The sequence below is a fragment of the Glycine soja genome, chromosome 13 (assembly GCF_004193775.1).
Source record: "Glycine soja cultivar W05 chromosome 13, ASM419377v2, whole genome shotgun sequence".
Lineage (NCBI taxonomy): Eukaryota > Viridiplantae > Streptophyta > Magnoliopsida > Fabales > Fabaceae > Glycine > Glycine soja.
In genome coordinates this window covers 18,136,464-18,160,777 of record NC_041014.1, presented here as the reverse complement: position 1 = coordinate 18,160,777, position 24,314 = coordinate 18,136,464, and the positions used below count along the sequence as shown (strand labels likewise).

General features: G+C 36.2%; 1 protein-coding gene and 1 pseudogene across 1 annotated transcript; one reads left to right on the top strand and one right to left on the bottom strand.

Moving 5' to 3' along the window:
- Positions 1 to 9,044: 9,044 nt before the first annotated feature.
- Positions 9,045 to 18,104, top strand: LOC114381654 (annotated as a pseudogene).
- Positions 18,105 to 18,600: 496 nt separating this feature from the next.
- On the bottom strand, positions 18,601 to 19,424 carry LOC114381152 (50S ribosomal protein L7/L12-like). The gene has a single exon (XM_028340336.1). It carries the CDS (start codon positions 19,292 to 19,294, stop codon positions 18,809 to 18,811), a length of 486 nt encoding a protein of 161 aa, XP_028196137.1. The 5' UTR covers positions 19,295 to 19,424; the 3' UTR covers positions 18,601 to 18,808.
- Positions 19,425 to 24,314: the final 4,890 nt, after the last annotated feature.

The window sequence follows — 24,314 nt, the reverse complement described above, 5'->3', positions numbered from 1 at the left end:
AATACGAAGGGTGGGGAGAGTTGTTGCTGTGGCTCGGGTTAGTAAAGGACGATAAAAAATGAAATGAATGAGAACAAGCTAGGGTTAGGAACGAATACGAAGGTGGTTTTTTAAGAAACCCGTCGTCCTTTAAGTTTTCAATAATTACAGTAATGTCACTGTGTAACATTCTAAGACAGCTATTTTATAACCGTCTTAGAATGTGCGACGTAAAAATAAAATATAATGATCTTAACTACAAAAATGCCACCGCGTCACATTCTAAGACGGTTTTCATATAACTGTCTTAGAATGTACGTCGTAAAAAACAAGTTTTTTAGTAGTAAACGATTAAAGCGAAGCTTATAATGAGAGAAATTCAAGAAAAGCAATAGAAGAAATAGCAAGCAAAGTTGAATAAGTGAAGGAGAAATTGTATAAATAGGTTACTTATTTTCCTTAATAAATATTCCAGCTTCAAGAAAATAAAGAGAGAGAAAAAATATTTATTTTAATATTTTCTGGATATAATAGGGTTGTGAGTTGAGTTGAGTGAGTGTTTGTAAACACTTGCTTATAATTTTCTCTTTACAATAAAATATCTGCAGCAACCCGAAGACATAAACATAATTGGTCGAACTCCGTTATCAATTGTGTGTGTGTGTGTGTGTGCAAATATTCCACATATATTTTGTTTCTTACAAATCTGATTATAGAAAATTTTGCATAATTTTCCAACAACTAGTATCAAAGCATTGGTGTTATAAATGATCCAGAAGGAGTCAGAGTTGAGTGGGAGCAATGGCTACAAAAGATGTAAAGGTGAAAACTGAAAAGTTCGATGGTGCGAACTTTAGCTTTTGGAAGATGCAAATAGAAGATTATTTATATCTGAAAAAAATGGATCAACCTCTCTCAAGAAATAAACCTGAGGGTATGAAGGATGAAGATTGATTTCTTCTCAATAGACAAGCCCTTAGAGTTGTCCATTTGACATTATCCCGCAACGTTGCTTCAACATTGCAAAAGAAACTACAACAACGAGTTTATGATGGCTCTTTCTAGCATGTATGAAAAGCCATCAACCTCAAACAAAGTTCATTTGATGAGGCAGTTGTTCAATTTATGGATGACAGAAGGTGCATCAATAGGGCAACATCTTAATGAACTCAATATAGTCACAACCCAATTGAGTTCAGTTGGAATTGATTTCAAAGAAAAAGTACGAGCATTGATACTTTTATCTTCTCTACCAGAAAGTTGGAATGCTATTGTCACAATTATGAGTAGCTCGTTGGGAAGCAATAAGTTGAAATTCAATGATGTTCATGATTTGGTTCTTAGTGAAGAGATTCGACGGAGAGAGTCGGGTGAATCATCAACCTCTTCAGATTTGTAGAGTCAAGAGGAAGAAATCCAACCAAAGGATGTGGATGTGGAAAATCAAAGGAAAGAAGACCCAAATCCAAGAATCACCAAAGTTCCCAACACTTGAAGACTATCGAGTGTTGGAATTGTGGAAACACTATAAAAACTAGTGCAAGAGTGCACCAAAGAATCAAGAGGCGAGGGTAGAGGCAATGTTGCCTCCACCTCTAGAGAAGTACATGATGCTTTAATATGTTCTTTAAAGAGCAAGGAAGAGTCTTGGGTATTAGACTCTAGAGCATCCTTTCACACCACTTCTCAGAAAGAATTCTTTGAGAATTATGTCCTTGGAAACCTTGGTAAATTTTATCTTGGTAATGGACAATCTTGTGAGATTGTGGGTAAAGGCGCAATGAAGATTAAGTTAAACAGGTCTGTATGGGGATTGAAAAATAATAGACATATTCTCAACTTGACGAAGAACTTAATCTCTATAGTCCAATTGGCCAGTTATGGCTACACAACAATCTTCTATGGCAATCAATGGAAGATTTCAAAAGGTGAAATGGCAGTTGCTCATGGTAATAAGAGTGGAACTCTTTGCATGACAGATGAAGCATGTCATTTGATTGCAGTTGTTGCAACAAAAATTCCCAATCTATGGCACCAGAGACTTGTCCATATGAGCGAGAAAGGGATGAAAATCATGCACCTAAAGAATAAATTACTAGCTCTTTAGTCGGTAGAAATCCACATGTGTGAAGATATTAAACTTGGAAAGAAGAAATGAGTTAGCTTTCAGATATGTGGAAGAACTCCAAAGAAAGAGAGACTCAAACTTGTTCACTTTGATGCTTAGGGCCCAACGAATGTCCCATCCATTAGTGGGAGACAATACTTTGTAACTTTTATTCATGATCACTCTAGGAAGGTATAGGTATACTTTCTAAAATATAAGTCATAAGTATTTGAGGCTTTCAAGATATGGAAAACTATGGTAGAAAACGAGACAGGGTTGAAGATCAAAAAGCTTAGATCTAACAATGGTGGTGAATACGTAGACACTAGATTTAAAAAGTTTTGCTATGAGCATGGGATCAGAATGGAAAGGACCGTGCTAGGTATGCCTTAACGATGCAATCCTACCCTCTAAGGGCATTGGATAGAAGACTCCAAGAAGATTGAGCCAGAGATGCAAGAGAAGGCCTTAGGATTCTCATGAGCCTTAGGGTAGATTTTAGGCCAATGGACTAAGTATGAGCCCACTTATCTTTGTACATATTAGATTAAGATTTCATTATTTTTGGGCCTTGCATTAGGGCTCCATAATGTAGGTAGGGTACCCTAGAAATGTAGGATTTTTCAGCCCTTGTATTTTAGGGCACCAAGACTAGTTTTTGTATTAGGGGTAATGTTGTAATTTCACATGCATTAAGTGAATATTTGATGTGTGTGTTGGAAAATAAATTTAATTGAATTGGGAGAAGCCCAATCCAATTAAATTTTAGAGGGGGAGGTGAGCATTTGCTTGCTACACCCCATTGCCACATCATATAATCACACTTTGTGCATGTCCTTCATGCTTTACAATGCTCATGACACCTAAGCACACTTAGTGGAGAATCTTGAACTTGATCTTGGATTAGTGGGTTGAACCATAGCTAAAATTCACTAATCATAATTAGTGAAATTTTGGCTCCACGAATTCAATTTCAAATTCAAGTGAAATTTTAATAGAAATTCAAATTTCCCTCCAATTTTGTGTGACACGTAGGCTATAAATAGAGGTCATGTGTGTGCATTTTTTCAACTTTAATCATTTGAGAATTACACTTCAAAGTTCAGACCTCGTTTGAGGTACAAAATTTCATGCTCCTTCTCTCCTTCTCCCTCCCCTTATCTTCTCCTCCTTCAAGCTCTTATCCATGACTTCCTATGGTGGTGAGCTTGTAGATGGTGTGTCCAATCATCTTCGTCTAGGTGATGTTCTTGAAGTGGTGTCTCCAATAATCTTTCTTCCATCTCCATTATGCTGACATGATCTTCAAGAAGAAAAAGACTCCATTGATGAAGAAGATCCAAGGCCTACAAGCTCCACATGGAGCTACATCATGTGGTATCAAAAGCATCTTCGTCTAGGTGATGTTCTTTTACTTCCTCTATCTTTTTGTTCGGTCAATTCACTTTAATTACTTGTTCTTCATCTTATTCTCCCTGTATATCCTTCATTGTCTTGTGGTTTGGTGCTGTTTAAAGTAGATTAAAAAAATAAACCGATTAAATCTTAGATCTACACTTGTTCTTGCATTTATATGGTTCAAATTTTATAGATCTACTCTTGAATCACGTTTTTGTGTTGATTTTAGGTTCTATAATTTTTTAGTCATAATCTTCTTGTGCTGAACCTTTAGATCTAAATTTTCTTCCAAAATATTGATTAGAAAAAAAACACAAAAATCGAAGTGTAAATCACTTAATCCATGTTGTCTTAGAGTCATGTTTAATCATAATAATTGTCACATTATGTTCTAAGTTTGTGTTGAATTTTGATTTTGTTGATTGAATTTTAGATACATTTGTTCATGTATTCTTGTCATTATTAGCTTATCTTTTTAATTTTGAGTCTAATTCATGCATGTTATTTCGTTTATAACATGTTCTAAATCAATTCCTAGAAGTAGTCTTGTTGTTGAACTTTGTTTTGTTTTCTAAGTTTCCTATATGATGCCTATGAAGAAGTTGAGTTGTGGCTGGATCTGTGAATTAAAATAAGTTTTAAACTCTCTTGAATTGTGTTATTCAAGACATTTAAGCATAATTAAACATAAATTGTAATTATCCAAGCCTTAAGCAACATAAAGACTACTCTTAATTTCTAGGTTGAAATCGCTGGTGCTGACAGCTTGAACATACGAATTTGTAAAAATTACTGAGAATGGGTCACTGCGAATTTTGAGCTTAAATTTTGCTGAATTTTATAGACATATGGAAAAAAGTTATAAAAAAAGAACCAATTGATTTGGACAAAAGGAAAAAATAAGAAAAATCACACAAGTTGGCAGGAAATTCAGTGTCCAGAAAAGAAAAAAAAGTGAAAGGGAAGTGTGCGTGTTGTTTTGGCTCAAAATTTGTTCTACAATTGGTGCCTATTTTATACCAATCTTAGTTCTGAAATTTCAATTCAAAATTAGTATGAAAACAAGTGCCAAAACTAGAGGTTTCTTGAAATTTCAATTCTATAATTGTTTGTCTCTTTGTTTCCTTGTTTGTGAGCTGTCATATTGGGAATTGGAAAGGAGGATTGGTGTCATCCCTTGAAGAATTTGAGTCAAGAAGCAAGGGGCCAACCACCTTAAGAGCCATTGGACTAAGAAGCACTCCAAATTGAGTGAAACACCAAAGAGAGAATAGCCACCAAAATTGAGGACTTTTTTTGTAATTGGCAATTTGCTTTGCTTTCAAATTTTGTAACAAAAAGGTCTTTCATTGGAAGTAAGTTGGGAGCCTCCAATAGGTCACCCTACTTCCATTTGTGTGTAATAATTTTAGGCAATTTCCCCTTAGGATAGTTAGTGTTTTGTAGGGAACCTTAAATGAGGTCATCCAAACACTCTTAGGATCCGTCTAATTTGCATTTCTTGCACTTTAATTTCTTGCTTACTTTCATAGCTTATTTCCTTTACCTTCCATTATCAAACCGCCTAGATAGCTTGCCTTTTACCAATTAGTTTTTACCTTATCTTTCACACCTCTTTTAGTGTTTATTTTGGCTAGTTTGAACTATAGTTTCTTTTACCTTTTGTTTTCAAACCCCCAACAAGAAAGAATCACAACTTAGGAATCAACATGAGTCTTCATTCTTCATCTAGTGTTAATGGTGAGGGTTCCACTACTAAGGACCCCTTGTATAAGATGTTAGATGAGTTGAGATCCCTTATGTTGTGGAAATAAAAACAAGAGAGAAAAGAAAAAGGATAAAAAAAAAGAGTGAAAGAAATAAGTTAAGATGAAAGAGAGAAAATAAGAAAGGAAGAAAGAAGAAAAATAATGAAAGAAATGGAAAAAGAAAAACATGCCTCCTATAGTAGTCATGACTTTTGCAAGAGCCTAAGTGAAGAACTTAGTGACTATTATAGAGGAAGACGTAGGTCACATCCTAAACCTCACTCCCAAAGAAGAGAAAAGGATAGAAGGCCTCAAGAGGTTAAGATTAGCCTCCCATATTTCCATGGAAAAGATAATGTTGAGGCCTACTTAGATTGGGAAATGAAGGTTGAACAACTCTTTACTTGCCATCATATTAGCGAAGAGAGAAAAGTTCCATTGGTTATCCTTAGCTTTCAAGGGTATGCCCTCTATTGGTGGACTTCCCTTGTTAGGGGACAAAGGATTCATTGGGATCCTCCAATAGAGTATTGGAATGATCTTAAGAGTGCCCTTAGGAAGAGGCACATTCCCTTCTACTATGAAAGGGAGCTTATGGACAAGCTCCAAAGGCTTAAACAAGGGAGTATGAGTGTTGAAGAATATAGACAGCAAATGAAACTACTTCTTTTAAGAGCTGGACTTAGGGAAGAGGAAAGAACAAGCATAGCTAGGTTCCTTAGTGGGCTTAATATGGAAGTGAGGGATAAGGTTGAACCCCTTCCATATAGGGACCTAGATGAGCTAGTCCAACTTTGTATAAGAGTGGAGCAACAACTTAAAAGAAATCCTTCTTCAAAATCTTATGGCTTTCACTCTTATCCAAGGAAGGATCAAGCCCAAGGAATTTTGGGGGCTGCACCTTCAAAACCCAAGGAAGATAAGGGTAAGACCATAGAGAAATCCACCCCTAAGACTAGTTCCCAAGAAAGGACTAGCAACATTTAATTCTTCAAATGTCTTGGGAGAGGTCACATTGCCTCTCAATGCCCCACAAAGAAAACCATGATTATGAGGGATCAAGACATTAATAGTAGTCAAGAGGAGACTATTTCTTCCCCTTCCTCTAGTGGAAGTGAAGATGAAGTAAGGGATGAAGAGTCTAGTGAGGAAGTCTACCCCCTTGAAGAAGGTGACCTCCTAATGCTTAAAAGGCTCCTTGGAGGTCAATCTTGTGATCTATCTCAATCCCAAAGAGAGAACATCTTTTATACAAGATGCAAAATTTTAGATAAAACTTGTTCTCTCATTGTGGATATTGGATCTTGTTGCAATTGTTGTAGCACAAGATTAGTTTCTAAGTTGAACCTCTCTAACATTCCCCACCCAAAACCTTATAAACTTCAATGGCTCAATTAACAAGGTGAAATGATAGTTAACCAACAAGTAAAGATACCTTTCTCCATCGGGACATATAAGGATGAAGGTAATTGTGATATAGTTAACATGGAGGCAGGGCATATTCTTTTAAGAAGGCCATGGCAATTTGATAGGAAGATCATTTACAATGGCCCAACTAATGAGATTACCCTCACCCATCTTGACACTAAATTTGTGTTGCATCCTCAAACACTTTCACAGGTACTACGAAAGATAAGAGGGATGAGGAAGAAAAACTAGAAAACCAAAAGAAAAAGAAGAATAGTAAGGCCTTGTCTTCAAAGGTCAAGGGGAAGGAAAAAGATTCCTCCAAGAAGATTGTTAAGAAGGAAAATCATTTTGCAATAAAATATGATATCAAAAGAGCACTCCTTCTTAAACAATCTTTCTACCTTCTCCTATCAAGGGAAACATCCGTTAGCACCGCCATACCTCTTGAGCTTAAGGTTATTCCTCAAGTAAATGAGTTGTTGGATGAGGGTGTGATTCGTAAGAGCTTAAATCCTTGTATTTTATTGGTGTCCAAAATAGGTATTATGAGGCACCAAATCCCTATGATAGGTGGTATGATGAATGTGTTGAGTGGTGCAACCCTCTTTTGTAAAATCACTCATGATCCCAACATCTTCATGATTTGTGTACATAGGGACTCATTAGATAAGTTTGTTCTTATTTTTTGTTTCAATACAAACCTAGGTGCTCATATGGGACACCTTAGGTTTGTCGTAATTTTTTGTAGGAATAATCAACATGAAAATAAAGAAAAAGGTATGTTTTATTCCATTACTTTCCTTAACTTTTAAAATAGTGATCAAGGGCTTACCATGGACCCTAAAAGAATAAATGTCATTCCTGAGTGGCCTACTCCACCAAGTATAAGGGAAATTTGAGGATTCAATGACTTAACAAACTTTTACAAAAGGTTTGTCCCATATTTTTCTATACTTGTAGCACCACTCATTGAGTAGGTGAGAAACTATGTTCTCTCATGGGAAGATGGCCAGGAAAGGGGTTTTCAGTCCTTACCCTACTCTAGCATACCCAACATCACTAATACATATGTTTTTATTCTCTTTACAGGTGATGAGGAAAGAATCCCTGAGTTTCAAGAACCTTTGGATTTGAGGTCAAATCCTTTTCAAGGGGGAGGGAATGATTCAATCCTACCCCTCAAGGGCATTGGATAGAAGACTCCAAGAAGATTGGGCCAGAGATGCAAGAGAATGCCCTAGGGTTCTCATGAGCTTTAGGGTAGATTTTGGGCCCATGGGCTAAGTATGAGCCCACTTATCTTTGTACATATTAGATTAAGATTTCATTATTTTTGGGCCTTGTATTTAGGGCTCCATAATGTAGGTAGGGTACCCTAGAAATATAGGATTTTTTAGCCCTTGTATTTTAGGGCACCTAGACTAGTTTTTGTATTAGGGGTAGTTTTGTAATTTCACATGCATTAAGTGAATATTTGATGTGTGTTGGAAAATAAATTTAATTGAATTGGGAGAAGCCCAATCCAATTAAATTTTAGAGGGGGAGGTGAGCATTTGCTTGTTACACCCCATTGCCACATCATATAATCACACTTTGTGCATGTCCTTCATGTTTTACATGCCTCATGACACCTAAGCACACTTAGTGGATCATCTTTGACTTGATCTTGGATTAGTGGGCTGAACCATAGCTAAAATTCACTAATCATAATTAGTGAAAATTTGGCTCCAAAATTTGGCTCCACGAATTCAATTTCAAATTCAAGTGAGATTTGAATAGAAATTCAAATTTCCCTCCAATTTTGTGTGACACTTAGGCTATAAATAGAGGTCATGTATGTGCATTTTTCAACTTTTATCATTTGAGAATTACTTCAAAGTTCATACCTCATTTGATGCATAAATTTCGTGGTCCTTCTCCCTCCCCTCATCTTCTTCTTATTCAAGCTCTTATCCATGGCTTCCTATTGTAGTGAACTTGTACTTGACTCATCTTCCCTTTGAAGTAGCGTCTCCAATCATCTTTCTTCCATTTCCATTCTGCTTTGATGATTTCCATCTCCATTTTGTTGCCATGATCTTCAAGAAGCAAAGGACTCCATTGATGAAGAAAATCAAAGGCCTACAAGCTCCACATGGACCTACATCACTTAACATAATGGTATTGCTGAGCGTATGAATTGAACATTGACTAAAAGAGCCAGAAGCTTGCGTCTATAGAAAGGCTTGCCAAAGAAATTTTAGGTAGAAGCAGTCAACACATCAACTTACTTAATGAACCGAGGTCCAGTAGTACCATTGGATCACAAAATACTAGATGAGGTATACAGCGGAAAAAAGGTAAAACTCTCACATCTTAGAATTTTTGGTTGTGTAGCATATGTGCACATTAGTGATCAAGGTATGAATAAGGTTGATCCCAATTCAAAGAAGTGCACTTTCATCAGTTATGGTGAAGATGAGTTTGGCTACTGCTTATGGGATAATGAAAATAAAAAGATGATCTATAGTAGAGATGTGATCTTCAATGAAAGAGTAATGTACAAGGATACGAACAACACAAACACTAGCAACTCAGAACAAAGTAGTTCAGTGTACGCAGAGGTGGATGATGTCCCAAAAACCCTTATGATTGAGACTTCTCAGTTAGAGGAATCAATTGAATATAATAGCCAGCAACAAGTTGACACACCAGAGCCAGTCTTCTACTTCCGCTCTTGTATTTAGAAGGTCTTCCCAGCCTCATATGCCTAAGAAGAAATATCTGAATTATATATTATTAACTGATCAAGGAGAACCTAAAAACTATAAGGAAGCATGTCAGACAATAGATTCCAACAAGTGGGAGCTTCCTATGAAAAACGAGATGAAGTCTTTAATCACCAATCAAACATGGAAACTAGTTGAGTTACCCATGGGGAAGAAAACACTTCACAATAAATGGGTGTATCGAGTAAAAGAGGAGCATGACTGCTCTAAGATAAAAAGCTCATCTAGTTATTAAAGGATTTCAGCAAAAAGAAGGAGTTGACTACATTGAAATTTTTTCTCTTGTTGTGAAACTTAATACTATTAGGTTTGTCTTAAGCGTTGTTGCCAATGAAGAGCTCTACCTTGAGCAATTGGATGTGAAGACTGTATTTCTTCATGCAGACTTAGATGAAGAGATTTACATGCACCAACCTGAAGGTTTCTCAGAAGAAGGGAAAAAGAATATGGTGTGTAGATTGAAGAAGATCTTGTATGGTCTAAAACAAGCCCCAAGACAATGGTACAAGAAGTTTGAAAGCTTTATGCTTAAGGAAAATTTCTAGAAGTGCAACGCCAACCATTTTTTTCTTCAAGAGATATAAATCTAGTCATATTATTTTGTTATTTTATGTCGATGATATGTTAGTAGCTGGATCAAATATGGATGAAATTAAAAACTTAAAGATGCAGTTGTCAAAAGAATTTGACATGAAGAACTTAGGTCCAGTAAAGAAGATCCTCGGTATGCAAATCACGAGAGATTAGCAAAGAGGGATTTTGCAGTTATCTCAGGTAGAGTACATCAACCATGTTTTGCAAAGATTCAACATGGGAAACGCCAAGCTTGTGAGCACACCTTTAGCCAATCATTTTCACCTATCCAAGGATCAGTCACCTCAAATAGAGGAAGAAAAATAATTCATGGCTAAGGTTTTGTATGCTCCAGCCATTTACAAGTTTGATGTATGCAATGGTTTGTATGAGGCCATATACTAGCCATGCAGTGGGAGTTGTTAGCAGGTTTATGTCAAATCGAGGTAAAGCTCATTGGGAAGCACTTAAGTGGATTTTGAGGTACTTGTGAGGCACTATAGAGAAGTGTTTGTACTTTAGCAAAGATGCCTTGACCTTGGTCTTTCTTTGGATAAGAGTGATGCACTACGTTTCACTGAAGCATTGCTGCTTTAAACATAATGAAAAGCATCAACATACTCCCAGTAAGACGGATCACGCTTTGTGGATCTTTGACTTCTTTTCATTGGTTTCTTCGGTGCACCTTTAGTGTTGACCTTTGACGAATGAGGGCACATAGAGTTATGATCAGGGTATGCAATATCCCAAAGTTTACTCTTGAGAGTTAGTTTGCCACACACATCAAGTTCCTCAAATATTTTAGATATGGTCTCAATCTCTTCCTTGGTGCTGACTTCAGCCTCACATAACCCTTGGTCTGAAAAGCAAAGTCTCCTCCAGAACATATGGATTGAATCCACTGGGATGTTGCCAACAGTATACCTAGAAAGCTCACATGCACAAGAAAGACTGAGCGTGCTTCTCATCACACAACCACAAGAAGAGGGATTGTTGCCGAGATAACGTAGACGCTCAACCTTGGCAGCAATCTCATTTAAAGCGTTCCTTGAAACCATTCCAACAAGCCTCTTGTATAAGGGTTTTTTAAATACATGTCCAACCACATGCGTACTGGTTTCAAAGGATGCTTTAATTTCAACGTGTTGCAGCGTGATCATGTTGTTCATGGCATCCCAAACACTACACAGGTCTCCAAGGCTATTTTGTAATACTCTTTTTAGAGCCCAATGAGCTGATTCAATCCTACATTTAAAATATAAAACAAACATGAAAAATATACAACAATTAAATACCATTTATTAATAATCCTTACAAGAAAAAAAATAAGATTTTAATACCTATTTGTTGTTGTGTTGCCTAGGTGCATGATCTTATTCGTCTAGGTTGTAATAAATTTTTCCTTGTGGGGGATAATCCATGTGTTGTTAACATAGTCAACGAACACTGGTCAAGGTGAACAAGCAATTTGAAACTTCTGAAAGGACTCAGGGAATTGCTGTTCAGACGAAAATCAACCAAAGTACCCCAGTTATCCATCACATAGTCCCAGGCATTTGTTTGACCGATTAAAGATTTGTACTTCGCCTTGACATTCTTATCGATGTAAAACCTGCACAACAAGTTTGTACACTCCGGGAACACAGTTTTCACTGCATTCATCACTGCTAGGTCTCTGTCAGTGACAATAACAACAGGGAGATGATCATTTCTTAAAAATAGACCTCGAAACCATTTCAAAACCCATACAATATTATTAACACGCTCACCCTCCAAATATGAAAACCCAACAGAGAATGTCATCGTCATTGGTGTCACCCCAACAAAGTCAAGTAGTGGGAGTCTGTACCTATTTGTTTTGTAAGTACTATCTATAAAAAACACTAGATGATATGCATTGCATAACTTTACTACATCTGGGTGACACCAAAACAGATCATGCACCACAACTTCATCCTTCAATCTATGCCAATGAATGTATTGATCACGTTCGAGAAGCTTCATCAGATGTTGCATTTTGGTATCAGCTCCTCTTATTGAAGAATGATATGCACTACTTGCATTGTAAATTTGCTTGATCGTGGTGCAACTGTTGGCATTGTGCTCTTTCAACCTTAGCAAGATGTTTTTTGGTTTCACCATCGACTTTTTCATATCAACAATAATTTTCTTTTCATTCTTAGTCAATCGCCCAGTGTATGGATCTCCAACTAAAGACTTGGCCAATTCATGATTGCGAAACCCACAAATCAACTTCACCATCCAACCTTCCCCTCCATGCACTGGTTTCCCACGAAGCCTGAAGGGACAACCACATTTCCTACTCCTAGTGTCTCTTCTAATGAATTCTTTATTCCTACACTTGTACAGACCACTCCTTTCACACCCAATTAACACAAATGAACTTCTTCCTCTGCTACTAGTATCTGTGTCAAACCTCATAATCACTGCAACAAATCCGTTTTCATGGGCAACTGTTCGAGCCCACTACAAAACATCATTTCGAGTACCAAAGACCTACAACGCAACTCTGACATATTAATTTTTATATGAAACATACGTTCAACCAAATGACTCAAACTAATGAACATGATTACCTGACAGGTATTAAAAGCATTCGAACATTCAACATGTGGTTCATTCACACCACATTCTTCTTCATTATCATAATCCATATGAACTTCTTGTGACATCGTATAGTCATACGTCCATTGATCTTCGTCCATCTTAACAACATATTATTAAATTATGCATCATACACAAGTAATACAAAAGTTAAAACTAAATTATTTACTTAAACTAAAGGTAACACTATAACTAACAACTAATAAAACATTTTACTACTACAACAAAATACAATTATTTTACCTAAATCATTTAATATTATACCTAAATTATTATACCTAATTAAACCAATTATCCAAAATTTCAAAAATATGAAATACAAATATTATAAATTATAATATTCATATATATTAATTTTTTCACAAATTTAAAAATACAATTCCAAAAAAAAATTAAAAAAATACAGTTTCCGGAAGAACTTCTTCCGGAAGTTGACACACCTTATTACGAAAGAACTTCTTCTAGAATAAGCAGTATCAACTTTCGGAAGAACTTCTTCCGGAAGAAGTTTTTACTAAATAACCTTCCTCAACATTTTACTGCTTCTGTAACAAAAGAACACAAAAAAAAAAAACCATAAAATGCATACCTCCGATGGAATAAGAAGAGCAACTACGACAGAAACCACCAATATTTAACCTTCACCGAACAACTACTTCGAACAAACTTGCAAAAACCACCAAAAGTTGCAAAAACTACCCAGCACAGGACGAAAGTGAAAGTGAAACAAAGGAAGTGTTAGACAGGAAGCAGGCGCAGTAAATTTAAAGAAAAACAAGACAGGGGCAAAATTGTCATTAAATATGCATTAAATATTTTTTTAATTCGAGATATTATTATAAATTTTAATGCATATTTAATTCACGTTGTTATAAAATAAATAATATTTATTTAATATATATTAAATTTTGTAATACAAATAAAATGTTGTGATAGTAAATATTTTTTATTTTTAAAAAATATACGGATTACATAATTCGTATGATTTAAATTAAATTCAATTATCACAAAATTTATTATTCAAATTTACATGCGCATTAAATACGCATTAGAAATGTTAATGATAATTATGTATAGTAATAATTTATGTATACTAATATTATTTATTTTATAGCGTAATTGATTCATTAGCTTAGTTGGTTAGAGCGTTGTGCCGGAAGAACTTCTTCCGAAAGTCCATATGAAAGAAAGTTCTTCCGGATGAACAAATTGGCACAAGGACAATTTTGTTCATTCACCTAATTGCTGGGTGCACCTAGCATGTCCCGGTCCAATCTCAATATGACATGTTATTAACTCTTTCATAAATTATAAAATGTGGTAGTGTATCACATGGAGATTGGAGGGACCATCTTCTGATCCAGACCTGACCACATAATAATTTCTCTTAAGCCTGCAGTCCTATGATTATATAAATGTTTCACAACCTATCAAGATACCAGTACTTGAAAATAAAATATCAATATGATAACAGTTCTCAGTACTACTTACACAAGAAGTAATAATATGCTTAAGACTTGAACTCGAGAATACTGATTAAACGGGTAAAAACTGAATTGTAACAATTGGATGCAGATGATATGCACAGCTCGTGGCGAGCAATACGCGCATCAAACAACAATGTTGATACTTGAACAGCTGAGAGACTATTCCTGGGATGCAAAAGCAGTGATAGTACTAGGAGCTTTTGCTCTGGAATATGGCAAGTTTTGGCAACTTGCCCATATCCCACGTGACATTAAACTTGGAAAATCATTGGCAGAGTTGAACGGACTTCAAAGCATCATGGGAAACGTACAGCACCTAGCTAACTTCAACAGTTTGGTGCAGAAGATCGAGCAAGTGGTTAAATGCATCACTGATTGGAAGAAGATGATTACTGTGGAGTATAACGTAAAGGATGTGCCTTCTTTGACGGACACTTTGCACTTGATTCCTGTTCTTGCATACTGGACAATCAGCACCTCTTGGTCACTTGTACCTGCCACATTGATTTCCAGGGTGATAAGTGAGCTTAATTGATTCATACTGTTTCTTGCATACCATTTTTCATAAAATTTGAATCTTCTTGTGCTACTAAGTAGGATAATTATGTGATGCTATAAAAGAGACAACAACATCAAAAGTCTTATTCAAATAGTGAAGTCAGTTAAAATCATACGACATCATTAGGCTCGGTTAAAGACCAAAACTTTTTAGAGATATTATTTTATCATGAGATTGCTTTAACGACTTCTTTTAAGCTTCTTTTGGTCACTCTCCTTTTCATAAGACTAAAATCCATGTAATTTGCTTTCCCGTTGGTGCTTCCAATAGTCTTCCTTGTATGTGTCCAAACCATCTTAACTAATTTCCTCAATCAATGTCATACTAATATCTTCTTGTATGCAACCCGCGATGCTATAAGAGAGAAAGACACAAAAATAAAACTAATGAGCCCTAAACTATGATGCGGTAATCATAGTTATTTTAAAAACAAATAGGATACGATCCATGTAAGACACGGATTTAAAAATTTATAAAAATGCATAAAACACAATAAATATATATATAATTTCAATTCTACAAATCCAAATTAAAAACATATTTCTTGGACATTACTAAAAAGTAATTCTTTTTTATAAAATCTCATTTATAAAGAGAACAATTTTCATTTTGTGTTCACTAAGGCACAATGTTTCTATATTATACATATTATATGTTTCATGTAGTTGTATTGGATTTTTAGAAAGCTTGATACATCACTGATATGTATCACTGAAGTATCCTAAAGAGAATCGGGATAGGATACGTAAAGCAAATTGAATTCTCAGTTTTCGTAGGTTTGAATACTTCATCCACACGTATCGGTGAAGTATCCAAGAATATCGTATAAAATACGTATCCGATACAAATACCTGAAGCAAATTAAAAAAATATCGGTGCTTTATAGGCCCTAACAAGTAAGGGTCAGGTCTGTACTACTTCACATTGTTTTTATGTCTCTCTTGTAACATGTCATTGTGATGTCACTTATTAACATGAGGGGATCCAAATCCGCTGTCTTTATATTAAAATTTTGTATAATGATTCATAGTTGCAATTGCTTGGATTCAGGGGTTACAGATACGACTTATCCAAATTTGACTATAGGCTTGATTTCATTCTCAAAAATTTCAAGGACCATCAAGACAAGTGCAGCACACAGATAGGTTAGTTACGAGTTAAGTGCTTTGCAAATCTTTTGTATGAATATTAGAAGTGTGCTTCCCTTAAATTCTCTGAACTAGTGAAGGTGTGGAATTGAACTAAAATGATGATAGGAGGTAAAAGTTCTGTGTTACTTGCAGGGCGAATAGAAGATTACTCAAGGCGCAAGGATATTATCACTTCCATTCAAACTGATACACAAATTTATATTGTAAAGTTTTTGGAAGCTCTTGTTGTCCCAGTGATTCCCAGGATTCAAGACCATCGGTGTATAATGGCCTTACAGGACCACAGGTATCAACTATAGTAAAATCTCTGCTACTACTAGTCCTTATGCAAAGTATTAATCCAATGCACTTTGACCATAAAACAAAGGGTTTAATCTTTTAAATGTCCTAGTCTAGAGAAAAATAACATATCCATTGTTGATTATTATCTCCTTGACTCTTTTACAGGCTGCATTAGGAGAGTTTAAGAATAAGCATGTCTTACTGTTCATTTCGGGCCTTGACCACATTGACAATGAGATTCAGCTTTTAAAATCGATCCATGTGAAATTGAAAGAGGAACCAAAGGAGCTAGAGAGTTACAGGAAAGAGGATTTCAAGATTTTATGGATCCCCATAGTAGGAGTTTGGGATGAAGAACAAAAGAAAAAGTTAGATGTTACTAAGGTTGAGTGGTATGTGGTGAAGGAATTCAATTACCAAACAGGTATTGATTGATAAAAGAGGTATTCAATTACAAAGGTAACCCCATTATCATGCTCATAAGCCCTGAGGGTAAAGTGGAAAACTCTGATGCAAAGCAGATTATTTCCAAATGGGATATTGATGGCTTCCCTTTCAGAACCTCTGATCAAACCAGACTCACTCAGCAATGGAACTGGTTTTGGAATGAAATGATCACCCTCAGTCCAATAATAAGAGAATTGGTAAGTACCAAACACTACAAACTAATTATTGTCCTGTTATTCACATAATTCATTGGTGATTGTTTTTTCATTGTTGGATTCTGCCAAATCGAGTGCCAAGTAGTAACTGAACCTGTGAAAAGCATCCAAATAAGTATTTTATGTTATTCTGTCACAAAATGAAATCATGATATCATGCATATTATCTATATATTTAATTAAGAATTAAATTCATATGCACTATCATACTAAAAAAAATTACAGTGTCAACCAATCAGAAATCATGTTAGGTATACTTTTGAAATAGTTATTATATGAATCAACAAACTTATTGTACAATTTGTTATTGGATGACAGTGAAAAAACCTATTATACTATCAGGGAATTTAAAATAAATCCTATTTAATTAAATACAACTACTGTGTATCAGTGAACCTGTAGTGGTAGTTTCTTCTGCAAACTCAAAGACTTGTGCTTGCAACCCCAAGTTTTCTTGGCATTGTCTTTGTCTTGTAAATTGGCATAGCACTTTAAAATAAACTGATCTATACTTTTCATGTCCACAAATAAGATCAAAAGGGACTCTTACATCTTCATCTATGGAGGCACCAACACTAAGTGGATCCAAGATTTCACCACAGCTGTGGAGAAATTGGAAAAGAATGAAACTCTGACCCAAGAGGAAGAAACCACAATTGAGTCCTATTCATTGGGAAGGGACAACCCCAAGATTGTTCCACGCTTCAGGATCGCCATAGACAACTTGCTTGCTAGCAGGAAACTAACAAAAAGGGGTGGTGAACAAGTGCAAGATTCTACAACAAGAGAGATTCAGAAATTGATGTTCCTCAAACAAGATCCACTTGGATGGGCCATTCTTACAAAAGGGTCTCATGTGAAGCTTCTAGGTCATGGTGATGCTATGCTTAAAACTGTCTCAGACTTTTATGCTTGGAAAGGGACATTGAACAATGAAGTGGGCTTTGATGTAGCTTTCAAGGACTACTATGAGAAGTTTAAGTTTAAAAGTGTTCCTCACAAATGTGAACATAGGGAATTTGCTAACTACCCCGCTGACATTCTAGCTCACATACCATGTCCAAATAAGTGTGGACATGAAATGGAAGTTTCTTCTGTTAAATACATGTGTTGCCTTGGTCGTGAAACCAGTGACATTGCCCAAGACAAATGCATGAAACAACTGCTACATGCTCAGAGGTTTCATTTCATGCATGAGACTTCTTTAAGTTTGGTTTAAATTTTTGTGTGTAGATGGGGTAATGTATTGTTAGTATATATTGATATATTGATTTTTATGCAGTTTGTCTTAGGTGAATATTATATTGAGTGAATTGTTTTGAAAGAATAACTAGTTCTGTGTTCTGCTTGATTAGGAATTATCTCATGTACACTCACAATTTTTAGCATGATGATGGTCTGCTGTATAATAAGTATAAACAGTTATTTTGAAACTGATTTCATGTTTTGATCATTTATATACTTTATGTTTTCTTTTTTTCTTAATCAAATCAAGTTAATTAACAAAATGCTTTCTGCAACATATGATAGTGCTCAATATTCCAAATTTCAGCAAAAGGATATCACCAAAACCCGAACAGACATGGCATATTTCTTCCAATATCCGATACACCATTCCACAACATGAAATTAGGCCATTTTCTGATAAAACTTTCCAAAGCAATTCACTCACAAATCAATAACTGACTTCACTCACAAATGTCCAAGCCCTCCATATCAATCATCAACCTTACAAGCTAAAGACGGTAAAAATAAAACAATAACCAAGTGTGCCTTTGAAAAGAAACCCGGCAATACACTTCTTTCAACTACCCACACACCAGCTCAAACACAACTTTAACTCATTAAAAGTGGTTACCAATATCAAACTTCAATTAAAATCAAGAATGTCATATAACAAAAACCATCAACCTACCAACAAAACATAAAAAAAATAGTGAAGTGGGGTAATAATATATATAACTTATCATTTTTATCATTCAATAGCCACAAAAAGTGTCAATTATTCTACAACTAACACAAAACTCTGGAGTACAAAAAAAAAGACAGAAATTCATAATCACTCTAAGACAACAGCAGCACCCAACTCCTTGAGCTTCTCCATGATGGGATTAGCCTCCTCCTTGGTGAGACCCTTCTTCAAAACACAGGGAACCTTCTCCACCAAGTCCTTGGCTTCCTTCAACCCCAAATCGGTGAAAGACCTCACTTCCTTGATGATCTTGATCTTGGCAGCAGCATCATACTTCTCCAACTTCAAGTCAAATGCCATCTTCTCCGCGACTGCGGCAGCACCGGCCTCAGCCCGGGCAGCCGCCCCGACGGACGGCATCGTCATGCCAGCCACAGGAGCGCCGTAGCGGTGCAGACCCATCTTGAGCCGCCAGAGGACCGTGAAATCGTGCCTCTCGAAACTGTTGAGGTCGAGAAGCTCCGTGGCGATGCGCTCGATCTTTTGCCCACGCGCCTCCGTGGAGAGAGCGCGCGTTAGGTTAAGAAGCCTCGTGGCACTCCTTGTGGCACACCTTGCGGCACAGTGAGACATTGTTTTTTCACCTTTGTTCACGACTGTGATTATAGGGTATTATACCATACACAGTTAACAAAAACCATTAGACGTTAGATCTGGGGGCTAGCTTTAGGTGGCTGAGATAAAAGTATGTAAAACTGATCCGCAGCACAGCTAATTATACGCTTTTCTATAGTAGAAAATAAACCCACGTGTACAGCTTGCTTTTGTCTCAAGCTTTTGTTGATTATTTCTCTCTCTTCCCAATATAAGTGGGTAGTAGCTTCTGCTTTTCATTTTACGAGTTTTCCATGAATTTCAATTACAAAGTAAACAGTAAAAGATTAAACTCTTTGTTTGTTAGTCTAATTATTTTTATTGTTCTCTATTGACACCGATCTTCTCCATAAAAATTAACAACTATACTTTGTTCCTATTTCATGCCCGCACCAGAGTAAATATCTTTATTTTGTAACAATTATTATATGTGTTTTTATATTTGATTATATATTATTACTTTTTGAGGTTCATTTTAGATTATGATCAATATATTTTTTAATTCTACTTATTATTATTTAATAATGTATTTTGTTCATTTTAGATTATCATAATATCTTTTTCTTACTATTTTCATTAGAATTTGATTTTATACTCGATTATTTATATTAAAATTACATACTCAACACTATTATAAATTAAATTAATTTTAGTTTTTGTATCATAAATATCCCAATTATCATTTGCGGGAGATAACCATAAGGGACACCATTCTAATAAACCATATTATGAAAAGAAAAACTTTTATGAATATTTAACAATTTTGTAAATAAAAACTCAAAAATATTTATTTTTATTTGAAATCCCACAAAATCATTTTATACTTAGAAATCATATAAAATAATACTTGTAATAGTTTTTTTTTTTATGTAAACTCCATTGGAGCTTGTAGGCCAAGAATCTTCTTCATCAATGGATTCTTTTGCTTCTTGGAAGATGAATGGTAGCGGAATGGAGAAGGAAGAGGGAGAGAGGAGACACCACTTCAAGGAGAAGATGCGTATACAAGAAGTTCACCACCATACGAGGCCATGGATAAGAGCACAAAATTTTGTGCTCTAAAAGAGCTCTGAAATCTGAAGTTAAATTTTCAAATGATCAAAGTTGACAAAAATGCACAGACATGACCTCTATTAATAGCCTAAGTGTCACACAAAATTGGAGAAAAAATTGAATTTCAATTCAAATTTCACTTGAATTTGAAATTGAATTTGTGGCGCCAAACATTGGAGCCAAAATTTCACTAATTATGATTATGAATTTTAGTTATGATTCAACCCACTAATCCAAGATCAATTCCAAGATTCTTCACTAAATATGCTTAGGTGTCATGAGGCATGTAAAACATGAAGGACATACACAAAGTGTGACTATATGATGTGACAATGGAGTGTAGTAAGCAAATGCTCACCTCCCCCTCTAAAATTTAATTGGATTGGGCTTCTACCAATTCAATTAAGTTTATTTCCCAACACACACATCAAATATTCACTTAGTGCATGTGAAATTACAAAACTACCCCTAATACAAAAACTAGTCTAGGTGCCCTAAAATACAAGGACTAAAAAATCCTATATTTCTAGGGTACCCTACCTACATTATGGAGCCCTAAATACAAGGACCAAATATAATGATATCCTAGTCTAATATGTACAAAGATAATTGGACCCAACTTTGGCCCATGGGCTCAGAAATCTACCCCGAGGTTCATGAGAACCCTAGGGTCTTCTTCAACAGTTCTAGCCCAATCCTCTTGGAGCCTCTTGCTCATGGCTCTAGTGATTAGTCCCTTCCTAGGGAGGATTGCATCATCCCCTCTTATGCAATCCTACGCCACAAGGGCATTGGATAGAAGACTCCAAGAACATTGGGCCAAAGATGCAAGAGAAGGCCCTAAGGTTTTCATGAGCCTTAGGGTAGATTTCGGGCCCATGGGTTAAGTATGAGCCCACTTATCTTTGTACATATTAGATTAAGGTTTCATTAATTTTGGGTCTTGTATTTAGGGCTCCATAATGTAGGTAGGGTACCCTAGAAACATAGGATTTTGCAGCCCTTGTATTTTAGGGCACTTAGACTAGCTTTTGTATTAGGGGTAGTTTTGTAATTTCACATGCACTAAGTGAATATTTGATGTGTGTGGTTGGAAATAAATTTAATTGAATTGGTAGAAGCCCAATCCAATTAAATTTTAGAGGGGGAGGTGAGCATTTGCTTACCACACCCCATTGCCACATCATATAGTCACACTTTGTGCATGTCCTTCATGCTTTACAAGCCTCATGACACCTAAGCATACTTAGTGGAGAATCTTGGAACTGATTTTGGATTAGTGGGCTGAACCATAACTAAAATTCACTAATCATAATTAGTGAAATTTTGGCTCCAAAGTTTTGCTCCACAAATTCAATTTCAAATTCAAGTAAAATTTGAATTGAAATTCAAATTTCCCTCCAATTTTGTGTGACACTTAGGCTATAAATAGAGGTCATGTGTGTGCATTTTTTTGGAACTTTGATCATTTGAATATTAAACTTCAGATTTCAGAGCTCTTTTAGAGCACAAAAATTCGTGCTCCTCTCTTCCTCTCCCTTCATTCATCTCATTCTTCCTCCAAGCTCTTATCCATGGCCTCCTATGGTGGTGAGCTTCTTCTAGACTCATCTTCTCCTTGAAATGGCATATCCTCTCTCTCTTCTTTCTCAATTCTGTTGTCGTTCATCATCCAAGAAGCAAAAGAATCCATTGATGAAGAAGATCCTAGGCCTACAAGCTCAAATAGAGCTTACATCACCCTCCCCCTTGAAGAGGATTTGAACTCAAATCTGTTAGTTCCTCCTCCTCAATATCAGCTCCACCTGCAAAAGGAATTAAATCAGAAATGTTAAAAGTGGTGTTGACTCCATACTCTTCTGGGAGGTCCAACCTATAGGCATTGTTATTGATCCTCTCTAAGACCTGAAAAGGTCCATCTCCTCTAGGGCTAAGCTTGGATTTCCTTTTAGTAGGGAATATATCCTTCCTAAGATGGAGCCAAACCCAGTCACCCTCGTTAAGAACTAGCTCTTTTCTTCCTCTATTGCCTTTAGTTGAATACACCTTTGTTTGGTTCTCTATTTGGTTCTTAACCCTCTCATGCAACTTCTTTACAAACTCTGACCTAGATTTCCCTTCTTTATGTATAAAAGAAGTGTCCAGTGGGAGGGGAATGAGATCTAACGGTGTTAGGGGATTAAACCCATATACAACCTCAAAAGGGGACTGCTTGGTGGTTCTATGAACCCCCTTGTTGTAGGAAAATTCTACATAAGGAAGATACTCATCCCAAGACTTATGGTTGCCCTTCAGAAGAGCCCTTAAAAGGGTGGATAAAGACCTATTCACTACCTTTGTTTGCCCATCAATTTGTGGATGACAAGTGGTAGAAAAAAGAAGTTTAGTTCCTAGCTTAGCCCATAAGGTTTTCCAGAAGTGCCTAAGGAACTTAGCATCTCTATCTGACACAATGGTCCTAGGCAAACCATGGAGTCTCACAACTTCCCTGAAAAAGAGTTTTAAGATGTGGGAAACATCATCCAACTTGTGGCATGGTATAAAGTGTGTCATCTTGCTAAACCTATCCACCACCACAAAGATATAGTCTACAGCTCTTTGGGTTCTAGGAAGCCCAAGGACAAAGTCCATACTAATGTCTACCCAAGGTGTAGAGGGGATGGGTAAGGGTGTGTATAGCCCATGAGGCATCACCCTAGACTTGGCTTGTAAACAAGCCACACACCTAGTGCAATGCTTATGGACATCTTTCTTCATATGGGGTCAATAAAACTTTTCTTTGAGTAAGACAAGGGTCTTGTCTATCCCAAAGTGGCCCATGAGCCCACCCTCATGGCTCTCTTTCACAAGTAATTTCCTAATGGATCCTTGGGGTATGCAAAGTTTTCCCTCTTTGAACAAATACCCCTCAGCCAAATAGAATCCATCTTGGGCCTTTTTCCCACAACTCTCGTAAATGGGAGAGAAATGTTCATCTAAAGCATACAAGTCCCTAATATTATCAAATCCTAAAATTTGAGCTCCTAGGGAGCAAAACAATGTGTGTCTCCTAGAGAGGGCATCAACTACCACATTTGTTTTTCCCTTTTTGTATTTGATAACATATGGAAATTGCTTTAGGTACTCTACCCATTTTGCGTGTCTTTTGTTTAACTTGCTTTGCCCTCTAACATACTTAAGTGATTGATGATCACTATGAATGACAAATTCCTTGGAAACAAGGTAATGTTCCCAAGTTTGGAGGGCTTTTATTAAGGCATAAAGCTCTTTATCATAGGAGGGGTAGTTGAGGGTGACACTATGAAGTTTTTCACTAAAATAAGCAATAGGGTGCCCACCTTGTAACAATACAGCTCCAACTTCCACTCCAGAGGCATCACATTCTAGCTCAAAAGTTTTAGAAAAGTCAGGAAGAGCTAGAACAGGTGCCTTAGTAAGCTTTTCTTTGAGCAAAGCAAAGGCTTGCTCTTGTTTTTCACCCCAGGTAAATGCCACATTCTTCTTCACCAGCTCATTGAGAGGTGATGCAATTGTAGAGAAATTAGGAACGAATCTTCTATAGAAGCTTGCTAACCCATGAAAGCTCCTAATATCTCCCACACTTTTTGGGGTGGGCCATTCTTGGATGGCCTTGATTTTCTCAGGGTCCACTTGGACCCCATTTCTACCAACTACAAACCCTAAGAAAATTATATTATCTACACAAAAAGTACACTTCTCTATATTTGCATAGAAGGTGTTTTTCCTAAGGACTGAAAGAAATTGCTTGAGATGTCCTAAGTGATCATCTAGGCTCCTACTATACACTAAAATATCATCAAAATAAACAACTACAAATCTACCTATGAAATCCCTTAAGACATGATGCATAAGCCTCATAAAGGTGCTTGGTGCATTAGTGAGCCCAAAAGGCATCACTAGCCATTCATACAAACCAAACTTGGTC

Bases quoted from the DNA above. Each gene is read 5' to 3' on its own strand.
- LOC114381152 (XM_028340336.1), bottom strand. From the start codon at position 19,294: ATGTCTCACTGTGCCGCAAGGTGTGCCACAAGGAGTGCCACGAGGCTT.